We start from the raw sequence: 18148 nt of genomic DNA on the forward strand, positions 1-18148 counted from the left end.
CACCAATACCCACCATTCTCCACTATGTGGCGGTGACGTCACCACGGCGCCTCTGCCAGGCTAGGTGCACTTTAACTTTAATGCGACGTGAATTGTCGAATGCTCGCTGGCAGGAGGTCACGGGACAGAACCAGCAGCTGGCGTGGGTCGACTGACTGAGATGACTGGCTGATGCACCACCTGTGCCCCCTACTGTGCCAACTTGCTGTGCTTTAGTCACCCAGCACTCCGCTCGTTGTTGTGAGCGTCGCTCCTCTGCCCTCCGTTGTTGTTGGAGGGTGACCGGCCTCCAACTGCCCAGTAGCGTCCTTCACGAGCCTCCTCCACAGAGAGGCCGATCTTGACACCACTGGTACCAGTCATCGGCAAGTCCACTCAGCTCCACGTCCTCCTGTACCACATCACTCCATCTCTTCTCCAGGGCATGCCGTGCCGCGCCCGTTTATCCCCCTCTATCCAGCCAAACAAAAGTTGTTTAGGCATGCGGTGGCTGGACATGCGGGCTACATGACCTAAACGACGCAGCCTTGCCTGCCAGGGGAGCTCACCGATGGGACTTTGTCCAGATCTTTCAAGGATTTGTGAGCTCCTCACACAATCCAGTCTGGTTAAACCCAGGGTGGATCGTAGGCAGGCCAGCCTAATGTTTCTAATCGGCGAAGATGTTCCATTAGGGGGGTCTACGTTTCGCATGCGTAGAGAAGAGAGGGAATGGCCGTGGCCGAGAAGACCTGAAGCTTCGTGCCGAGTGATAGACCAGGTAGCTTCCACACAGCGTTACACAACCGATGAAAAGATATTGCAGCTCGACTGATTAGGAGTGAGACCTTTGCTGTTAAACCGGAGCCGGTCATGAGCACACTGCCCAGGTATGGGAAACTCTCCACTCTCTCCACAACTGCCCCATCACCAATTGGGAGTTGTGGGGGTGGAGTGTCCGATGGCACAAAATACCCAGGTAGGTGGTTAGTTTTGGTGGAGCTGATGGTAAGGCCCCACCTCTTGGTGGCAAGCTCCAGGTTCAGCAGCAGCACCTCCAACTCCTCCTCTGAGTGAGCAGCAATTACCAGATCAGAATACATAACGTGGAACACGGCAGGACGAACTCTTCGGCCGTGGCTGACCACTGCTATAACGCTGTGGGCTCTCATGATATTGTTATCTCCTACACCAAAGTGCTCTGCAAGCCGTCTGGATACCACCAAAGATTTGTCCATGAAGCCATCCAGATATACACACAACTTCAACCAAGATGATGGGTCCAATCTGAGCAATCATTGGAAGGGCGTTATTAACCAGGTAAAGTCTTAACTGACTGTGATGTTTCCATCCTACCTGCCTATGTCAGCTGTTATTTCATGCTAATTTCTCACTTCAACATCATGCTAGTCTCTTATATTATCATAGCTACTGCCGTGCCCAGTTACATGCTAATTTCTCAACGTTAACATCGCTAGCCCCGGCCACTTCTTTATGACCCTTGGGTTACACCCATTTCAAACCTTGTTAAAACAGTCTGCCTCCAGACCATGCTTTCCCACCTCATGACGGACACTTGTGTTGCGCCCGAAACGTCGTGATTCATTTTAGTTATTTTAATTTTATTATTTTTATTTTTCATCTACGTGACTTTACCGAAAAAACCAAAGAGCATACATTACGTGGTTGAGCAATAGGGAGCCATCCCTTGACCGCACCCGGGCACCAATCAGCCTCCCATTGCATCTATACCAAATGGAAATTCCTCCGGTACAGCTATTGAAGGCTTCACGAGCTACATGGTTAAAATAGATATTAATTAATGTGGGAGCCAGAGGACATCCCTGTCGCACCCCAATGTGTACAGGGAATGGCTCCGACTCCCGGCTACATAGTTTTACCCGAGCCCGCTCACCATCATGAAGGTTCTTAATGAGCGTGAGCAGAGGGTCAGGCACTCCAAAAGCACGAAGAACAACCCAGAGCCCAGGCCTACTGATGGTATCATAAGCCTTGACCAGGTCAATAAAGCAGAGATGTAGGTCTTGTTGGAATTCCCTACACCTTTGCTGTAGCAGACGGACAGAGAACATGGCATCTGTGCAGGACGCACTGGCATGAAACCGCATTGGGCACCACAAGCCTCTCCTCAGCGTGCCTGGCAAGGCAATGCTGAATAATCCTTGCCAGGACCTTTCCCGGCACACTGAGGAGTGAGATGCCCCTGTAGTTGTTACAGTCTGTGCGGCCCCCTTCTTAAAGAGGGGGACCACCAGGGCATCCTTCCAATCCTGTGGAACCCGTCCAGTGGTCCAGACTGTTGTTATGATGTCATGTAGGGCAGTATGTGCACAAACGCCACCCTCCCTTAGCATTTCACTTGGCAGATCATCTGTGCCTGGTGCTTTCCTGGTCTCAGACTCTAGATCACCTTCAGTACTTCCTCAACAAATGGCACGTCAGCCAGCCACTCACAGGGGGTGACTGCTTCTTCCAATATTTGAGGCACGGCATCACACTGTTTTCCAGGCTCAGGGATCCCCCCCCCCCCACCCCTGTAAGACCTCCTCAGCAACCCACGACCACCACCTATCCTTGCAGCGCCTCACGGCTCTCCAAATCTCGAAGCGAAGGCTGTGGTAAGCCTCCTCATTCTCCGACGTGGGATGCTGTATATGTTGGGAGTGGGCCTGTCGCTATTTCTCAGTCAGCCAGAACACCTCCTCCGTCAGCCAGGGTCTCTGAAAGCAGCCATTGTAGCTGCATGAGCCACAGTTCTAAACCTCGAATAAGTAACCACGACCACCACTCCGCGCCTGTGGTTGATGGGAAGGCGAACCCACAGTAGCCTAGGGCTAACAGCTTCCCACACCTCACTGCCATGCTCCCATGCTGCCATCATAATTTTCTTCAGACGAACAGCCACTCCCTGTTGTTTGGCAGTCTCCTGCCCCGAGTCGAGGACTGTCCACCCCTCGTGGTGACAGGAGCCAGAGCCGGTCCACCGGACCTCCTGAATACCACAGAGGTCCGGTCCAGCTACCGACAGAGGAGTGGCAGCCTCTCCTCCGCAGTGAGCGTTTGGACATTCCACGTGGCCACAAGCAGTGGCTTTTTTTGATGTTTCTGGAGGAGCCCCGAGGGTAAAGATTCAGTCTCCTGGCTCCGTCAAATGGGGTTTGGCCAGGAGATGTCACAGAAGCCTGCCCCCCAGGGCCTCTGTCACAAGCTTCATTCTATTCTATGGTTCTTTCGGTAAAGTCACGTAGATAGAAACAATATTAATAAAATAATAAAAATGAAAATAAAGTGAATACAAATAATACAAATATCACGACGTTTCGATCCCAAATAAAGTGAATAAAAAATAATAAAAATATCACGTTTCTATCGCAACACAAGAGGTCGACCGCTTGTGTTGCGATCGAAATGTCGTGATATTCACTTTATTTTCATTTTTATTGTAGTGTTATAAAAATGTTTATCTATGTGACTTTACCGAAGGAACCATAGAAAGTGAATTCCTGCAGCCACAAAAGTTAAGTCAATTTCAGCTTCATTCTATATTTTCCATATGCTTTTGTGGTAGTTGATATGAAGGTGGAGGGGTTACCAGCCCCTAGCACCCATCCAGAGCCCCAGTTTGGCCACTTTGGTGGCTACAAGCACCATCAGGACAATATCAAATTTTGGAATTGGCCTTCCATCCATGGTATTGCTCATATGCACAACCATCACCACTACCATCATCACCACCTCTATCATCACCACCACCACTTCTCTGTACAAAGCAGATAGCGGGAACTCTCTCAACACTCTCCCCATCCTCCCCACCGTCGCCTCTCTCCCCACTTTCCCCACTTTCCCTGTACCAGATGGGTAGCGGAAGCTCTCTCCCCACTCTCCCCACTCTCCCGACTCTCCCGAGTCTCTCCATCTTCTCCCGACGCTCTCCATCTTCTCCCGTCTCTCCCGTCTCTCCCGTCTCTCCCGTCTCTCCCCACTCTCCCCACTCTCCCCACTCTCCCCGTACCGGGCGAGTAGCAGCAGGAGCTCTCTCCATCTTCTCCCCACTCCTCTCCCCACTCCTCTCCCCACTCCTCTCCCCACTCCTCTGCCCACTCTCCCCACTCTCCCGACTCTCTCCATCTTCTCCCGACTCTCTCCACTCTCTCCATCTTCTCCCCACTCTCCTGTCTCTCCCGTCTCTCCCGTCTCTCCCCACTCTCCCCACTCTCCCCACTCTCCCCGTACCGGACGAGTAGCAGCAGGAGCTCTCTCCATCTTCTCCCCACTCCTCTCCCCACTCCTCTCCCCACTCCTCTGCCCACTCCTCTGCCCACTCCTCTGCCCACTCCTCTGCCCACTCCTCTGCCCACTCCTCTGCCCACTCCTCTGCCCACTCCTCTGCCCACTCCTCTGCCCACTCCTCTGCCCACTCCTCTGCCCACTCCTCTGCCCACTCCTCTGCCCACTCCTCTGCCCACTCCTCTGCCCACTCCTCTGCCCACTCCTCTGCCCACTCCTCTGCCCACTCCTCTGCCCACTCCTCTGCCCACTCCTCTGCCCACTCCTCTGCCCACTCCTCTGCCCACTCCTCTGCCCACTCCTCTGCCCACTCCTCTCCCCAATCCTCTCCCCACTCCTCTCCCCACTCCTCTCCCCACTCCTCTCCCCACTCCTCTGCCCACTCTCCCAACTCTCTCCATCTTCTCCCCACTCTCCCGTCTCTCCCGTCTCTCCCATCTCTCCCATCTCTCCCCACTCTCCCCACTCTCCCCGTACCGGACGAGTAGCAGCAGGAGCTCTCTCCATCTTCTCCCCACTCCTCTCCCCACTCCTCTCCCCACTCCTCTCCCCACTCCTCTCCCCACTCCTCTCCCCACTCCTCTCCCCACTCCTCTCCCCACTCCTCTCCCCACTCCTCTCCCCACTCCTCTCCCCACTCCTCTCCCACTCCTCTCCCCACTCCTCTCCCCACTCCTCTCCCCACTCCCTCTCCCCACTCCTCTCCCCACTCCTCTCCCCACTCCTCTCCCCACTCCTCTCCCCACTCCTCTCCCCACTCCTCTCCCCACTCCTCTCCCCACTCCTCTCCCCACTCCTCTCCCCACTCCTCTCCCCACTCCTCTCCCCACTCCTCTGCCCACTCTCCCCACTCTCCCAACTCTCTCCATCTTCTCCCCACTCTCCTGTCTCTCCCGTCTCTCCCGTCTCTCCCGTCTCTCCCCACTCTCCCCGTACCGGGCGAGTAGCAGCAGGAGCTCTCTCCATCTTCTCCCCACTCCTCTCCCCACTCCTCTGCCCACTCTCCCCACTCTCCCAACTCTCTCCATCTCCTCACCACTCTCCCGTCTCTCCCGTCTCTCCCACTCTCCCCACTCTCCCCACTCTCCCCGTACCGGGCGAGTAGCAGCAGGAGCTCTCTCCATCTTCTCCCCACTCCTCTCCCCACTCCTCTCCCCACTCCTCTGCCCACCCTCCCCACTCTCCCCCGCCTCGGTCTCCGCGCTCTGCAGGTCTCCGTGTCTGTCCAGGCTCGCCAGGGAGGCAACGACGGCGTCCTCACCCCCGATCCCACGACTCCCGGGATGGGAGGGAATGCTGGGGGAGACATGGGGGGAGCGTAACATGGGGGGAGCGTAACATGGGGGGAGACTCGGGGAGACTCGAAGGGGGTTTGTGAGTGAGTGTGTAATGAGTATCTGTGGGTATTTACAGGGCAGAGCTGGAAGCTCGCTGAAGTCCACCGGCTTCCCAGCCTTCAGAGCCTTGATAGCGTCCACATAGCTCTGTACACCGCACAAAGGCAAATCCAGCTCATAGACAATCCCAGCACACAGACAAACCCTACACACAGACAAACCCTGCACACAGACCCAGCACAGATACACCCAGTACAGACAAACTCAGCACACAGACAAACCCTACACACAGACTCAGCACAGAAAACCCAGCACACAGACACACCCACAACACAGAAAAAACACTACACACAGACCCAGCACAGACAAACCCAGCACACAGACAAACCCTACACACAGACAAACCCTGCACACAGACCCAGCACAGATACACCCAGCACACAGACAGACCCAGCACACAGACAGACCCAGCACATAGACAATCAACACTGCACCATAGACTCAACACTGCCCATAGACTCAGCACTGCCCATAGACTCAACAATGCCCATAGACTCAACACTGCCCATAGACTCAGCACTGTACGTAGTTTCAGTTTTCTTTTTCAGTTTATTTATTTTGGTATAGCCCTGTGAGCCATTCGGCTCTTGAATCGGGTGCAACCACAACAAACAAAAAAACAAAAACACGAACAAGAAAACATCTTAAAGTGACTGTGTGTGACTGTGCAAACAGAAAATCCATGAAAAAAACAGCAAAATATTTCTGAAAAAGCACCATACACCAACACTGTGTACAAAAATCCGAGTGGGATGCAAGTCAAACAACAACCACAACCACAAGACAACTAAGATTAAGGCCATCAGTCTAACTCAGTACTACAACAAACACAAACATGGCCAAACCAAAAAACGTTTTCGAAATCACCAAAAACTAAAGCCATAAATGCAATGTAACAGTGATCACAGGGACTGTGACCGAATGTTTAACAATAAACTACATAAACAACATGTAACACCAAATCCTAGAGCCATAGCTGGCAGCATGAGCTACTCCACAACAACAGAAGCATCGGTCAGAGTATCAAATTTTTCAATGCACCTTTAAGATCAGCACGCTAAATCAAAATACACATAATACTTTGCAGCGTCATCCGGAGCGAAACATTTTATTTTATTTTACGCCAATGAATAGCAGTGGCAGCTAGGGGTGTACAACTCCTCAAGAGCAGTTTTGAGAGAATATATCATTGGTAGCGATTCAAGTTGCAGTTTATTGGCAATATCATTCCAGACCCTGGGGGCATCAATAGCAAAGGCCCTTCCTCCAGTTTTTCTAAGGCAATAGGGAATGTGAAGCTGGTAAATGAGCAAAGACCTGAGGTCAAATTTGTTCTTTGAAACAGAGAGGAGATCCAGCAGGTAGTCTGCCGATTTTGTTTGTAAGTACATCGTGAATACATAAGATCAGGTGCACAAGCCGTCGAACATTAAGAGATGTTAAGTTAGACTCAACACTGCACCATAGACTCACCACTGCCCATAGACTCAACATTACCAATAGACTCAACACTACCCATATACTCAGCACTGCCCATAGACTCAACACTGCACCATAGACTCAGCACTGCACCATAGACTCAACACTGCACCACAGACTCAACACTGCACCACATACTCAGCACTGCACCATAGACTCAACACTGCACCATAGACTCAACACTGCACCATAGACTCAACACTGCCCATAGGCTCAACACTGCACCATAGACTCACCACTGCCCATAGACTCAACACTACCAATAGACTCAACACTACCCATATACTCAACACTGCCCATAGACTCAGCACTGCACCATAGACTCAACACTGCACCATAGACTCAACACTGCACCATAGACTCAACACTGCCCCATAGACTCAACACTGCCCCTAGACTCAACACTGCACCATAGACTCAACACTGCCCATATACTCAACACTACCCATATACTCAACACTGCACCATAGACTCAACACAGCACCATAGACTCAACACTGCCCATAGACTCAACACTGCACCATAGACTCAACACTGCACCAGACTCAACACTGCACCATAGACTCAACACTGCCCATAGACTCAACAATGCCCATAGACTCAGCACTGCCCATAGACTCAACACTGCACCATAGACTCAGCACTGCCCATAGACTCAACACTGCACCATAGACTCAACAATGCCCATAGGTTTCCATGAGAGAGGTTACCAATGCAACTCATGGGCGTAGTTACCGTGGCAATGCGTTCGTGTCTCCGAGCCTTAGCACTGTTCCCCTCCTTCTTGGCCTGAGCTGCGATGTCTCTGTAGGCAGACAGACGAGCCTCCAGCGCAGACAGTGGTGTGTCTACGGGGACAGAGACACGGGGAGACACGGGGAGACAGATATGGGGAGTCACGGAGAAACGCGGGGAGACGCGGGGAGACGCGGGGAGACTCGGGGAGACGCGGAGAGACTCGGGGAGACTCGGGGAGACTCGGGGAGACTTGGGGAGATGCGGGGAGACTCGGGGAGACGCAGGGTGACTCGGAGAGACTCGGGGAGACGCGGGGAGACTCGGGGAGACGCGGGGTGACTCGGGGAGACACGGGGAGACTCGGGGAGATGCGGAGAGACACGGGGAGACTCGGGGAGACTCGAGGAAACAAACGTGGCGGAGTAGTCACCGGGTAGTGAGGGGGGAGGTTTTGTCGGTGGTTCCGGACCTTGGACTTTGGGACTTGGAGCGACGTTCACCAGCACTGGTGGGAAAATAACCATCGCCAACATCACCACCACCACCATCATCATCACCACCACCATCACCACCTTCACCACCACCAACATCACCATCATCATCATCATCACCACCACCACCACCACCACCATCATCACCATCATCATCACCACCATCACCATCACCAACAGCACCACCTTCACCACCACCACCTTTCACCACCATCAACATCACCACCATCAACACCATCATCATCATCACCATCACCACCATCATCATCATCACCATCATCATCATCACCACCACCACCTTTCACCACCATCAACATCACCATCATCATCATCACCATCATCATCATCACCATCACCACCATCATCATCACCATCATCATCATCACCATCATCATTACCATCACCACCATAATCATCACCAACATCACCACCACCATCACCACCATCACCAATATCACAACCTTCACCACCACCTTCACCATCATCATCACGACCACCATGTTAATGATAGTGATGATAATGTTAATGATGATGTTAATGATGATGATCTTGATGATAGTGATGATGATCTTGATGATAGTGATGATGAAGTTAATAATGATAATGTTGATGATAGTGATGATGAAGTTAATAATGACAGTGATGATGATGTTGATGATGATAGCGATGATGTTGATGATGATAGCGATGATGTTGATTATGATGATAGCGATGATGATGATGTTGATGATGATAGCGATGGTGTTGATGATGATGATGATAGCGATGATGATGTTGATGATGATAGCGATGCTTTTGATGATGATAGTGATGATGATGTTGATAATGATGTTGATGATAGCGATGATGTTGATGATGATAGCGATGATGATGTTGATGATGATAGCGATGATGATGATGTTGATGATGATAGCGATGATGATGTTGATGATGATAGCGATGATGATACTCATACTCTTTGTTTTTTTCGGTAAAGTCACGTAGGTAAAATAAAATAATAGAAAACAACTAAATTAAATCACGACATTTCGGAGGCAACACAAGCTTCCGTCTTCTGATTTGTGCTCGCGGATTCGGTCAGAAATATGTAGTTTCGTCTCCCCGATATAGCGGTCACCACAGGTACAACTTAATTTGTAAACCCCGGGGTGCTGTAAGTCAGGAATGACATCCTTTACGGATGGGATCAGATCACGGATTTTGTGTACTGTATTGAACCGGACCTGGATATTGTGTTTGTTTAGAATTTTGGAAATCTTTTTAGTAACCCCTGCTATGTATGGTAACGTGATGATTTTGATTGGAGTATCAGGTGGTTGTTTCTGTATGGTGGGAGAAACAGCTTGGCGGATGGTACGGTCAGAGTATCCATTCATCTTGATGGCCAGATGTACATGTTTTAATTCACTGGCCAGGTGGTGTTGGTCAGAAATGCAAATGAGCCCTATGGTATAATGTTTTGATGACCTCCCACCCACATCCCTTCTTGGCTCCTCCCCCCCCCTTAACTCAGCCCTCCCACCCCACCCACGTCCCTTCTTGGCTCCTCCCCCCCCCTTAACTCAGCCCTCCCCCACCCACGTCACTTCCTGGCTCCTCCCCCCCCCCCTTAACTCAGCCCTCCCACCCACCCACGTCCCTTCTTGGCTCCTCCCCCCCCTTAACTCAGCCCTCCCACCCCACCCACGTCCCTTCTTGGCTCCTCCCCCCCCCCCCCCTTAACTCAGCCCTCCCACCCACCCACGTCCCTTCTTGGCTCCTCCCCCCCCCCTTAACTCAGCCCTCCCACCCACCCACGTCCCTTCTTGGCTCCTCCCCCCCCCCCCCTTAACTCAGCCCTCCCCCACCCACGTCCCTTCTTGGCTCCTCCCCCCCCTTAACCTGTGTATATAATCCCGGCTGTCTCAGAGCTGTCCACTTGACACAGATATTCTGCTGTGACTGTTCCACCTGAAGACGGAAGCTTGTGTTGCCTCCGAAACGTCGTGATTCAATTGTTTTCATTTATTTTATTTTACCTACGTGACTTTACCGAAAAAACCAAAGAGTATGAATCCTTGCAGTCACGAAATCGTCAAATCTATAAGCGATGATGATGTTAATAATGATAGCGATGATGCTGATGATGATAGCGATGATGTTGATGATGATAGCGATGATGATGTTAATAATGATAGCGATGATGATGTTGATTATGATCGTGATGATGATGTTAATAATGGTAGTGATTATGATGTTGATGATGATGATGTTAATAATGATAGTAATGATGATATTGATGATGATGTTAATAACGATAATGATGATGGTGATGATGATGTTGATGATGATGTTGATGATGATCGTGATGATGATGTTGATGATGATGATGTTGATGATAGCGATGATGATGTTGATGATGATCGTGATGATGATGTTGATGATGTTGATGATGATAGTGATGATGATGTTAATGATGATAGTGATGATGTTAATAATGATAGTGATGATGATGTTAATGATGATAGTGATGATGATCATGTTGATAGTGATGATGATGTTAATGATGATAGTGATGATGATGTCAATAATGATAGTGATGATGTTGATGTTGAGGATATGAATGGTGGTGATTGTTTTGATGGTAGCAGCTGCAGCAGGAGGACGAACATTGGAGAAGTCGACACTCATCATGGCGGTGGTGATGGTGGTGGTAGTAGTGTTGATGATGGTGATGGTGGTGGTAGTGGTATTGATGGTGGTGGTGGTGTTAATGGTGGTGATGTTGTTGATGGTGGTGGTGTTAATGGTGGTGATGTTGATGGCGGTGGTGATGGTAGTGGTGTTGATGGTGGTGATGGTGGTGGTAGTGGTGTTGATGGTGGTGATGGTAATGGTGATGGTGGTGGTGTTACTGGTGGTGATGTAGTTGGTGGTGTTAATGGTGGTGGTGTTGATGGTGGCGATGGTGGTGGTGATGTTGTTGATGGTGGTGGTGTTAATCGTGGTGGTGGTGTTAATGGTGGTGATGTTGTTAATGGTAGTGATGTTGTTAATGGTAGTGATGTTGATGGTGGTGATGTTGATGGTGGTGATGTTAATGGTGGTGATGTTGATGGTGGTGTTAATGGTGGTGATGTAGTTGGTGGTGTTAATGGTGGTGGTGTTGATGGTGGTGATGGTGGTGGTGTTAATCGTGGTGGTGGTGTTAATGGTGGTGATGTTGTTAACGGTAGTGATGTTGATGGTGGTGATGTTGATGGTGGTGATGTTGATGGTGGTGATGGTAATGGTGGTGGTGTTACTGGTGGTGATGTAGTTGGTGATGTAGTTGGTGGTGTTAATGGTGGTGGTGTTGATGGTGGTGATGGTGGTGGTGTTAATCGTGGTGGTGGTGTTAATGGTGGTGATGTTGTTAATGGTAGTGATGTTGATGGTGGTGATGTTAATGGTGGTGATGGTACCAGCAGGAGATGGAGCAGCAGCAGCAGTAGCAGCAGGAGGAGCAGGAGGAGGAGGAGCGTTTGACAGGTCGACGCGTTCCCCTCTCAACAGCGCAGAGATAACAGCGTCAAACGACTAGCAGGGACACGGGGTCAAGGGGTCACAGGGTAATGGGGTCACACAGGGTTGTGGGATCATGGGGTCACAGGGTTGTGGTCACATGGTTAAGTGGTCAAGGGGTCACAGGGTTATTGGGTCACATGGTTATGGGGTCAAGGGGTCACATGGTTATGGGGTCACACGGTTGTGGTGTTGAGGTTATAGGGTTATGGGTACACATGGTTATGGGTCATGGAGCCATGGGGTTATGGGATCATGGGGTAATTGAGGCATGGGGTTATGGGGTCACCAGGTTATGAGGTCACATGGTTATGGGGCCACAGGGTTATAGGGTCAAGGAGACAGGGTGATGGGATCACTGAATTATGGGGTCAAGGGGTCACAAGGTTATGGGGTCACAGGGTCATGGGGTCATGGGGCGGAGAAGTGGAGGGGGACACAACGGCACATGTAGAAACAAATCCTCACATCGATCCCACTCCCCAAGTCTCCCTCGTCTGTCTCACCGTGTCTCCCTCGTCTGTCTCACCGTGTCTCACCGTGTCTCTCCGTGTCTCACCGTGTCTCCCTCGTCTGTCTCAACGTGTCTCTCCGTGTCTCACCGTGTCTCCCTCGTCTGTCTAACCGTGTCTCCCTCGTCTGTCTCACCGTGTCTCACCGTGTTTCCCTCGTCTGTCTCACCGTGTCTCACCGTGTCTCTCCGTGTCTCACCGTGTCTCCCTCGTCTGTCTCACCGTGTCTCACCGTGTCTCTCCGTGTCTCACCGTGTCTCCCTCGTCTGTCTCACCGTGTCTCTCCGTGTCTCACCGTGTCTCTCCCTGTCTCACCGTGTCTCCCCCGTGTCTCACCGTGTCTCTCCGTGTCTCCCCCGTGTCTCACCGTGTCTCATCCCGTCTCACCGTGTCTCTCCGTGTCTCTCCGTGTCTCTCCGTGTCTCCCCCGTGTCTCACCGTGTCTCACCGTGTCTCTTCGTGTCTCACCGTCTCTCACCGTGTCTCACCGTGTCTCCCCCGTGTCTCACCGTGTCTCCCCCGTGTCTCACCCGTGTCTCACCGTGTCTCTCCGTGTCTCCCCCGTATCTCACCGTGTCTCTTCGTGTCTCTCCGTGTCTCACCGTGTCTCACCGTGTCTCACCGTGTCTCTCCGTGTCTCACCGTGTCTCACCGTGTCTCACCGTGTCTCCCTCGTCTGTCTCACCGTGTCTCACCGTGTCTCACCGTGTCTCTCCGTGTCTCTTCGTGTCTCCCTCGTCTGTCTCACCGTGTCTCCCTCGTCTGTCTCACCGTGTCTCTCCGTGTCTCTTCGTGTCTCTCCCTGTCTCACCGTGTCTCACCGTGTATCTCCGTCTCCCCCGTGTCTCACCGTGTCTCCCTCGTCTGTCTCACCGTGTCTCTCCGTGTCTCTCCGTGTCTCTTCGTGTCTCACCGTGTCTCCCTCGTCTGTCTCACCGTGTCTCTCCGTGTCTCTTCGTGTCTCACCGTCTCTCACCGTGTCTCACCGTGTCTCACCGTGTCTCTCCCTGTCTCTCCGTGTCTCACCGTGTCTCACCGTGTCTCCCCCGTGTCTCTTCGTGTCTCCCCCGTGTCTCCCCCGTGTCTCTCCGTGTCTCTCCCTGTCTCTCCATGTCTCTCCGTGTCTCACCGTGTCTCACCGTGTCTCCCTCGTCTGTCTCACCGTGTCTCTCCCTGTCTCACCGTGTCTCACCGTGTCTCTCCCTGTCTCTCCGTGTCTCTCCGTGTCTCACCGTGTCTCACCGTGTCTCCCTCGTCTGTCTCACCGTGTCTCTCCCTGTCTCACCGTGTCTCACCGTGTCTCTCCCTGTCTCACCGTGTCTCTCCCTGTCTCTCCGTGTCTCTCCGTGTCTCACCGTGTCTCACCGTGTCTCCCCAGTGTCTCTCCCTGTCTCACCGTGTCTCACCGTGTCTCCCCCGTGTCTCACCGTATCTCACCGTGTCTCTCCGTGTCTCCCCGTGTCTCTCTGTGTCTCACCGTGTCTCCCCCGTGTCTCACCGTGTCTTCCCTTGTCTCACCGTGTCTCACCGTGTCTCTCCGTGTCTCTCCGTGTCTCCCCCGTGTCTCACCGTGTCTCTCCGTGTCTCTCCCTGTCTCACCGTGTCTCCCTCGTCTGTCTCTCCGTGTCTCACCGTGTCTCTCCCTGTCTCACCGTGTCTCACCGTGTCTCTCTGTGTCTCACCGTGTCTCTCCCTGTCTCACCGTGTCTCCGTATCTCACCGTGTCTCACCGTGTCTCTCCCTGTCTCACCGTGTCTCCGTATCTCACCGTGTCTCACCGTGTCTCCCTCGTCTGTCTCACCGTGTCTCACCGTGTCTCACCGTGTCTCCCTCGTCTGTCTCACCGTGTCTCACCGTGTCTCTCCCTGTCTCCCCCGTGTCTCACCGTGTCTCTCCCTGTCTCACCGTGTCTCTCCGTGTCTCACCGTGTCTCTCCGTGTCTCTCCGTGTCTCAACGTCTCTCCATGTCTCTTCGTGTCTCACCGCCTCTCACCGTGTCTCTTCGTGTCTCAGTGTCTCTTCGTGTCTCTCCGTGTCTCACCGTGTCTCACCGGGTGTCACCGTGTCTCCCCCGTTTCTCTCCCTGTCTCACCGTGTCTCTCCCTGTCTCTCCCTGTCTCACCGTATCTCACCATGTCTCACCGTGTCTCCCCCGTGTCTCACCGTGTCTCACCGTGTCTCACCGTGTCTCTCCATGTCTCTTCGTATCTCACCGTGTCTCTCCGTGTCTCACAGTGTCTCACCGTGTCTCCCCCGTGTCTCCCCTGTGTCTCACCGTGTCTCTCCCTGTCTCACCGTGTCTCACCGTGTCTCCCCGTGTCTCCCCCGTGTCTCACCGTGTCTCACCGTGTCTCCCCCTTGTCTCACCGTGTCTCCCCCATATCTCACCGTATCTCACCGTGTCTCTCCGTGTCTCTTCGTGTCTCTCCATGTCTCCCCCGTGTCTTCCCTTGTCTCACCGTGTCTCTCCGTGTCTCCCCCGTGTCTCACCGTGTCTCCCCCGTATCTCACCGTGTCTCTCCGTGTCTCACCGTGTCTCACTGTGTCTCCCCCATGTCTTCCCTTGTCTCACCGTGTCTCTCCGTGTCTCCGTGTCTCAACGTGTCTCCCCCGTGTCTCACCGTGTCTCTCCGTGTCTCTCCGTGTCTCACCGTGTCTCACCGTGTCTCCCCCGTGTCTTCCCTTGTCTCTCCGTGTCGCCCCGGTGTCTCACCGTGTCTCTCTGTGTCTCCCCCGTGTCTCCCCGTGTCTCCCCTGTATCTCTCCGTGTCTCTTCGTGTCTCTCCATGTCTCCCCCGTGCCTTCCCTTGTCTCACCGTCTCTCCCCCGTGTCTCAATGTGTCTCTCCGTGTCTCTCTGTGTCTCCCCCGTATCTCACCGTGTCTCCCCGTATCTCACCGTGTCTCCCCCGTGTCTTCCCTTGTCTCTCCGTGTCTCTCCGTGTCTCTCCCGTGTCTCAACGTGTCTCTCCATGTCTCAACGTGTCTCTCCGTGTCTCTCCGTGTCTCCCCCGTGTCTCTCCGTGTCTCTCTGTCTCCCCCGTATCTCACCGTGTCTCACCGTGTCCCCCCCGTATCTCACCGTGTATCTCCGTGTCTCCCCCATGTCTCCCCCATGTCTCCCCCGTGTCTCCCCCGTGTCTCACCGTGTCTCACCGTGTCTCACCGTGTCTCCCCCGTGTCTCACCGTATCTCACCGTGTCCCCCCCGTATCTCACCGTGTCTCACCGTGTCTCCCCCGTGTCTCACCGTATCTCACCATGTCTCTCCATGTCTCTCCATGTCTCCCCCGTGTCTCAACGTGTCTCTCTTTCTCCCCCGTCTCACCGTGTCTCTCCGTGTCTCCCCCGTGTCTTCCCCATGTCTCACCTTGTCTCCCCCGTATCTCACCGTGTCTCTCCGAGTCTCCCCAAGTCTTACCCGTATCTCCTTTGTGTCTCCATCTCTCCCGTGTCTCCCCTTTGTCTCCGCTTTGTCTGCCTGAGTATCCAGGAGTTTCCCCGGGTCTCCCCGTGTCTCACCCTGGCTGTCCGAAGATATGCCACGGCTGTCTCCGTGTCTCCGTGTTTCTTGGCGGCCAGCGCTGCTACAGAGTACTCCCTCTGGCGTCGACGCAGATCCAACAGCAGGGGAGCTATATGGAGAAGACACGGAGGGAAGACACGGGGGAGACAGGGGAGGACACGGGGGAGACAGGGGAGGAGACACGGGGAGACACGGGGACACAGAGAGACATGGGGAGATATGAACGGGGGGTGGGTGACAAAGAGAGGCACGGGGGAGTCAGAGAGAGATCCAGGTACGTGGGAGACAGACACACGGAGAGGGAGACACAGAGAGACACGGGAGAGACACAGAGAGACACGAAGTGGGAGACATGAGGGGGGAGTCATGAAGGGGGAGACATGAGGGGGGAGACAAGGGAGAGACACGGAGAGACACAGAGAGACACGGGAGAGACACGGGAGAGACACAGAGAGACACAGAGAGACACGAAGTGGGAGACATGAGGGGGGAGACATGAGGGGGGAGACAAGGGAGAGACACAGAGAGACACGGGAGAGACACGGGGATACATTGGGAGACACGTATGTGTGTTGTATGTATGATGTATGTACACTGTGTACTATGTATGTTGCATGTGTAGTGACAGGGTGCCATCTGTTGACCGTGAAGGATAACCACAGGTATGGGTGCGCTATGCAACATAAGGGGGGTGTGGCCAGAGGCGGGGCTCGGCCATGCTGAGGAGTATATAAGGAGGGACGTAACCGGAGGTCCGGGGCTGTCGTGGGGGTTCGGGTCCTGGCTGCCATCGCCATCTTCGCCGTGATCTCTTCATCATCGTCCGGCCGTATCGCTGATCCGCTGTAGGTCCCCATCGTCGTCGCCACTGTACAGTCAGCCAGCTGATGCCGCCGATGTGGCTGTGCGAGTGGGTCAGCTCTACGTAGCCCAGTGTGTGTGCGCGCGTGTCACTCAGTGACTCCGCCCGTGAAGTGTTGAGACATAAACAAGGGGCCCTCTGCAAGTCACGTCTCGGGAAGTCGCTCACTACACGCGTGTGCGTGTTGTATGCATGTTGCGTGTGTCGTGACAACAGCGCTGACTTGCTGCACAGCAACTGCAGGTAGCGAACACGTCGCTGAGCCGTATACACGGTGGGTGTGCCGGCAGGGCGGAGGAACTGGGGCAAGGGTCACGGTAGACCTCGTGGGGAGGCCCCTGGAACCCTCTGGTGGGTTCGTAGAAGGGAGGCCTGGCCAGGGCGGAGCCAAGCCGCGCCGAGGGGGAATAAAAGCAGCGGAGAGCGAGAACTCTGGGTTGGTTGCCGGTTCTGGGGTCGTGTCTGGGCCGGGTCGTACGGCAGCGTGGTCGTCAGAGAGAGGGGGGCCGGAGTTGGTTCGCGTGGACACGGGAGATAATAAAGAGGACGGCGTCCCCTGCGACTGCCTCGTCTACGACTGGTTGTGTGTGCGCAGCACGCAACACACACACACACACACGCACACACGCGCACGCACGCGCAAGCCTCGAGAAAGAGGAAGAAGAGACCTATGACACTACACATGTATCATCACCACAATCACCATGACCGTCACAACCACGACCATCATCACAGCAACCATCGCCACCATCACTCACATGGATCCTCCGATCCAGATCTGTTCCCGGGCTCTGGCTCCCGTTTTTGTTCCGTTCCCGGTTTTGGTTTCAGCTCCGGTTCCGGACTGGCTTTCGGTTTCGCGTTCACTTCCGCTTTCACGTCCGGTTGTGGCTTCACTTCCGGTTGTGGCTTCACTTCCGGTTTTGGCGCAACTTCCGGTTTTGGTCTCACTTCCGGTTTTGGTAGAACTTCCGGCTTCGGTTTCACTTCCGGTTTGGGTCTCACTTCCGACTTTTGCTCCGGTTTCACTTCTGGTTTTGGCTCCGGTTCCGGATTTGCCTCCCGGGTTTTGTTTCCTGTGGCCACGGGGGGTGGTATATCCTCCTCGGAGATGGAGCGGCCGGACTTAGCAGCTTTCAGCAAATCCTGGCAGCTCTGTAGGAGATACGGAGCAGAGTGGGAGGAGACACGGGGAGAGAGAGGTGACACGGAGAGTCGGAGTGAGTCTCTGAGTGAGTGAGTTCATTAGTGAGTCTATGAGTTAGCGAGTCTCTGAGTGAGTCTCTGAGTGGGTGAGTCTCTGAATGCGTGTCTG

At 53.5% G+C, this 18148-nt stretch overlaps 1 protein-coding gene across 1 annotated transcript in view; it reads right to left on the reverse strand.

The window, feature by feature from the left end:
* The window catches only part of LOC142907391 (coiled-coil and C2 domain-containing protein 1A-like), a 33427-nt gene that overhangs the window by 2624 nt on the left and 12655 nt on the right, over positions 1–18148 (reverse strand). Inside the window, exons 6-13 of the mRNA XM_076056873.1 lie at positions 17592–17988; positions 15968–16080; positions 11836–11950; positions 8332–8406; positions 7899–8011; positions 5699–5771; positions 5324–5583; positions 4299–4597 (exon numbers count right to left, since the gene is read on the reverse strand). Of these exons, the coding sequence (XP_075912988.1) occupies positions 4299–4597; positions 5324–5583; positions 5699–5771; positions 7899–8011; positions 8332–8406; positions 11836–11950; positions 15968–16080; positions 17592–17988 (1445 nt within the window). The remainder of the gene's footprint in view (positions 1–4298; positions 4598–5323; positions 5584–5698; positions 5772–7898; positions 8012–8331; positions 8407–11835; positions 11951–15967; positions 16081–17591; positions 17989–18148) is intronic.

Source organism: Petromyzon marinus, chromosome 78 (assembly GCF_048934315.1).
Source record: "Petromyzon marinus isolate PM22_M1 ecotype Great Lakes invasive population chromosome 78, UKy_Petmar_22M1.pri1.0, whole genome shotgun sequence".
In the NCBI taxonomy this organism is placed as follows: domain Eukaryota; kingdom Metazoa; phylum Chordata; class Hyperoartia; order Petromyzontiformes; family Petromyzontidae; genus Petromyzon; species Petromyzon marinus.